The 5069-nt window shown below is 40.8% G+C and overlaps 1 protein-coding gene across 1 annotated transcript in view; it reads left to right on the top strand.

Annotated features, from left to right (window-relative positions):
- Positions 1–980: 980 nt before the first annotated feature.
- The window catches only part of LOC123030539 (vomeronasal type-2 receptor 26-like), a 5376-nt gene continuing 1287 nt past the window's right edge, over positions 981–5069 (top strand). The window contains exons 1-3 of the mRNA XM_044444551.1: positions 981–1703; positions 3282–3509; positions 4208–4334. Of these exons, the coding sequence (XP_044300486.1) occupies positions 981–1703; positions 3282–3509; positions 4208–4334 (1078 nt within the window). The remainder of the gene's footprint in view (positions 1704–3281; positions 3510–4207; positions 4335–5069) is intronic.

Below are 5069 nucleotides of genomic sequence, written 5' to 3'. Positions count from 1 at the left end.
AGGAAGGGTCCACAATATAGTGGTTGCCTTTGAGCCCAATTGCAATCAATATGCAGAGTTGGTCTACAATACCATTACACCCATTGATTACAGTGGGGCATAAATGAAGCTACTTTAACCCTCATCTAATCAAAAATCTCCAAGCTAAAGGAGGAAGGGAATTCTGAATGAATATATGCTCAGGTCCTGATTATTTCACCTTTTTCCAGTAATGCATTCCCAGACTATTACATTGATGTATTTAAATTCTTCCTTGACATATGGAGTGAGATGTGTTTTCCAGATGATTCCATGATTAACCAAGCCTTTTTCTCTTCACCTTAGATCAGGTCCAGAGGCTGCTGCCACTAGATTAATTCAGACGTGTGTGTGTGTGTGTGTGTGCGCGCGCGCGCGCGTGAGGGTATCATGATGATGATGGTGATGATGATGATGATGATAATGATGATTTCAGTTCTGTACTTCCCCATAGCTAAAGTTCTGTGGGCTGTTTAAAACAATGTATTAAACAATTCTAAGCAGTGCAATGCAATGCAATTCAACTACTTTGGAAATGCATATATTGTAACAAATTTGAAATTAATTTAAAAGAGCTTAAATAGACAGTAAAAAAAACCCTGCAAGGGAAAGGAATCACCTGGATAATCCCCTCAGGTTCCTAGATATCCTGGTTAAGGAAAGCCTGGGGAATCTTTGCATGGGAACATGAAGATTCCAAGGATACTCTGTAGCAGTAATGATAACTGAAATTCTAGTTGTGAATTGCTATGAGAGCACAAAAATTCCTCTGAAAGCCTCTTCTGATTGTCTTCACTCCCCCTCCCATCTCTCTTTAGCTGACTTATGGTTCTGCTCCAATAATGAATGATAAAACCCCAGGCCTTTCCTTCTATCAAATGTTCCCCAAAGAAGATGTTCAACATGCAGGAATTCTCTCTTTGCTTCTACATTTTCAGTGGACATGGATTGGTGTCCTTACTATGAATGATGAAAATGGAGAAAGAATTGTGCAAACTGTCCTGCCAGAATTTTCCCAAAGTGGTGTCTGCTTTGCCTTTGTGGAACGGATCCCCAAATACAGTTTTGACAATAAAATTACTGTGCTGCTACAATTGGGTGTAAAACTATATGACCAAGTCATGGGTAGCAATGCTAATGCAGTGGTAGTGTTTGGAAACTCTTATTCCACAGTGACTTTGAGATGGCTTCCATACCTACCAACACTGGAGAAAACAATAAATAAGCCAAGAGGAAAGGTGTTGATAATGACAGCCCAGATGGAGCTTGTCTCATTTTTCTTTCAAAGGGACTGGGATACAGAAATGTTCCATGGTGCTATTGCTTTCACACTTCATTCCAGTGACCCACCAGGATTCAGGACTTTTCTTGAGGACAGGAATCCTTTTAACACCAAAGGAGATGGCTTTATCCAACACTTCTGGCAGCAGGCCTTTCACTGTATGCTTCCAAGTACAAGTGAGAGACACATGGCAAATGGGGACATTTGCACTGGGGAGGAGAAGCTGGAGACCCTCCCAGCACCATTCTTTGAAATGAACATGGCAGAATACAGCTACAGCAGCTACAATGCAGTGTATGCTGTGGCACATGCTCTCCATGCCTTGAGTTCATCCAGACCCATAGATAGAGCAAAGGTGAATGGAGGGAGACAGAAGCTTCAGAAGCAATCCTTGTGGCAGGAGGTACTGCACTAAATGCTCTTTATTTGGACATTAATCAGATATCTGGAATGGGTTTGCAATCCACATAAGAACCTTTCCACCCAACCGTTTCTTCTACATATATGTACATGTTCCTTCCAATCCTCCTATATGGAACAGCTATCCAGAACAGAAAGTGTAGCCATAGCATCTTCCTTTCCTCCCTTGTTTCCCTCTGAAGCCTGTATGCGCTATCAACACTATCACTCCATTGTTATCAAACCTCTGGAAGAAGTCATCAGGAGGTCAAGATACTAACAACACTCAGTTTTGGCTTTTCTTTTCATCAAGTCCAGGTGAGGCAGTGACTCTCTTGAAGTGGTGGCCGAGTTCAATAATGGACTGGATGTGGTCCAGTAAGCTGAAGTCCAACCCAGACAAGATGGAGGTGCTGTTGGTGGAGCATCCATCTGTTCAACTGTGGAGTTTTCAACCAGTCATGGACAAGGTTGAGCTCCAACTAATGGATAAGTTTCACAGCCATGGAAAGCTCCTAGATCACAAGCTGTTACTTGTTGCTCAAGTGGATTTGGAATTCAGGAGTACTTTTTATCAGCTCCAGAATATTTATCAGCTGTAATTCTACTGGAATGAGTGTAATCCACTCTACATGGAACCTAGTAATCAACTCTACATGGTGCTGGCTTTGAAAATGTTCCAGAAATTGCAATTTATTTAAAAACTGGGTAGTCATCTGTGAATGAGGGCAGTCCTTGTGAGCCTTCTCTGTTGTTGCACCCCAATTATGGAATTCCAACCCACTTGAGATTACTTTGGCACTGTCAATATATTCCATTAGATGCCAGCTGAAAATGCTCCTTTTCACAGGAACATTAAAGGGTGAATCTATTGGGCTCTGATTTTAACAAATCATTTCATTTTATGCTGCTGCCATTTTAGACTTCTACAATTTTATAGTTTTGTGGATTTTGAATTTTGCTTGTGTTATACATTGCTTATTTAGATTCATGTTCTACCCCCTTCTCAATTTATTTATTCTACTTCAGTCATTTAGTTTTTAATTATTATCAACTGTTGACTTTTCTTGGTTGGTTGTTTTTCATTTTATTGATATTGTTGGGTTGATTGTGTCTGTTGGATTTACTGCATTTATATTGCTGTACTGAATATATCTAAGCAGCCCAGGGAGCATCTGGCTAATTTGGCACCATGAAAATGTAAGGCATGAATGAAAGAAAGAATGAATAAAGATAGGGAGCGATTTTTCATCAGCCTTTAGTAGGGTAGTTAGAGTGCTGGACAGAAACCTAGGAGATCCAGGGTCTAGTCCCAGTTTGACCACGAAGCTCACTGAGTGACTTTGAGTGAGTAACTTCACCCACACTGCAACTAGCCCCACAGGATACAATGTAATGGAGGAAGACTGGGCAGACTGCCTTGGCTTCCTTGCAAGAGGAAAATGCCGGATACCAATGCAGTTGAATAAATAAAACATGATCATTACAAAATGTCCCACTCAAACAAATTTACATAACTCTTCTTCTTCCAGTAGACATTGTGCCTGGAAATCCCACTGCATCTTTCTCCTTTCCCCTCTAGCTTCACCACTTTCTGAGAGCTGTTTCATTTAATAATAGTGCTGGGGAAGAAGTTTCCTTTGACCAAAATGGAGAATTAGTAGTGGGATTAGATGTGATCAACTGGATTGTGTTCTCCAACCAATCTTTTCAGCGCATACACATTGGAAATGTGGATCCCCAGGCTCCTCCAGGCCAAGCACTCTCCCTCAATGAAGATGTCATCACATGGCCCAGATGGTTCAATCAGGTAGGATCCAATTCATATCAATTTCAGAGGACATCTAGTTTCAAAGGACTTTCTTAGTCTCAGTGCAGATAACTAAAAGAATATGATTGGACAATGATGAATGACAATACTACTTAGGGTATGGGCACCATCTTTAAATGCATGGAAATGTTTTACTTCCTTGTTTATACAAGGTATGTGAGTTGCTTTTTAAGCGCAAGGAAAATGAGACCAGTTATTCTACTATTTATAACTGAAAAAATGGCCTCTATTCCAGTAAAGCAACTAGGGAGGAATGGGGAGAATTTATACATGTTTTCCACCTGTTGTGGTCCAATATGCAGCAGGTCCTCCATGTCTACAAGTTACATTGTAAGAAAGATTTCTGATTAGAAGGAGAATTGCAGCCATACAGCAAAAGTTGTAATCCTTTGTCTTCTGTGAAATACATGTTTTGCTGGTGTAGGCAACTCTGAGTTCAAAGGAGATATTTTGTGTATTGGGGTTTCCGACAAGATAAAAGCCATTTATTCAGTGCTCTAGGCATATTACTTGTCCTTGTGACTAGTTGTAGCCACATTGTGGTGGTACCCAAGAGAGTTTCTCAAATTTCCACTTGTATACATGGGCTGAAAATGGAGCATATCAAATGCCAAGAATGAAGATGCCACGGTCAGTTCTTCCAAAATCATCCTTCTCCTCTTTCATTCCTGGAGTAGGGACAGCCAATTTCAGTCTGCAGTGAAAGTTGTTCTCCTGGTTTTGTAAAGAAAGTGAAGGAGGGGGAGCCATTTTGCTGCTACGACTGCATCCCGTGCCCTGATGGGAAGATTTCAACAGACATGGGTAAATAATGCATTTTACATGGTTTTTTGTTTTTTGTTTTTTGAAGGATTTAGCTGTAATCTGGGGAAACCACCAATCTGTAGGAATGGCCTCAATTAGGTATGTGGAAAGGGCACATAGTTGGAAAACACACTAGTAGCAGTGAAGAGGCATGGGCTTAAAAAACTATCCCGGTGTAAAGGTCTTGGGCTTTTGGAATATACTTGAATGCTTGTTTGTTTGTTTGCTTGTGCATAGGGAAAGCTGGGAGGAAGCCACTAGAGAGGAATGGAAGGTGTGTCTCTGTGTTTATGCATGCAGATGTGTCATCCTTGGTTCCTTATTATTCAAAATCAATGCAGCCAATAGAACTTACGATGCATGTAGATTGGACAGATCATGGTGTTATATAGAAACCACTGTTCAGATGCAGGGGTTCACATCTTTTCTTCACCAGGAGCTTTCAAGAGTACGTTGTCCGTGTTGATTTGCAAAAAAAGCATTAATTCAAAGGCTGCAAACATTTATCTAGCCCTACCACGCATAACACTTTGCCTTATGAAATTCTTTTCCATTGTGCTTTTGCTGCCCTATCCCCAAACTACACTTAGAGTATACTGCATGCAAGCCTGTCCTTAAATGCACTGATCCTTTCCCTTACTTTGTACAAGGACTGGAAACCCGTAAGGACCTTCTGATTCTCATTTTTTGAGTCTGATGCCCAGCTCATCTTTGGTTTTGAGGTGTCTTCACTCT

This window comes from Varanus komodoensis, unplaced genomic scaffold (genome assembly GCF_004798865.1).
Source record: "Varanus komodoensis strain SLA01 unplaced genomic scaffold, ASM479886v1 scaffold45, whole genome shotgun sequence".
Taxonomy (NCBI): domain Eukaryota; kingdom Metazoa; phylum Chordata; class Lepidosauria; order Squamata; family Varanidae; genus Varanus; species Varanus komodoensis.
Note: the sequence above shows the minus strand (reverse complement) of the source record. Positions and strands in the feature narration are given on the sequence as shown.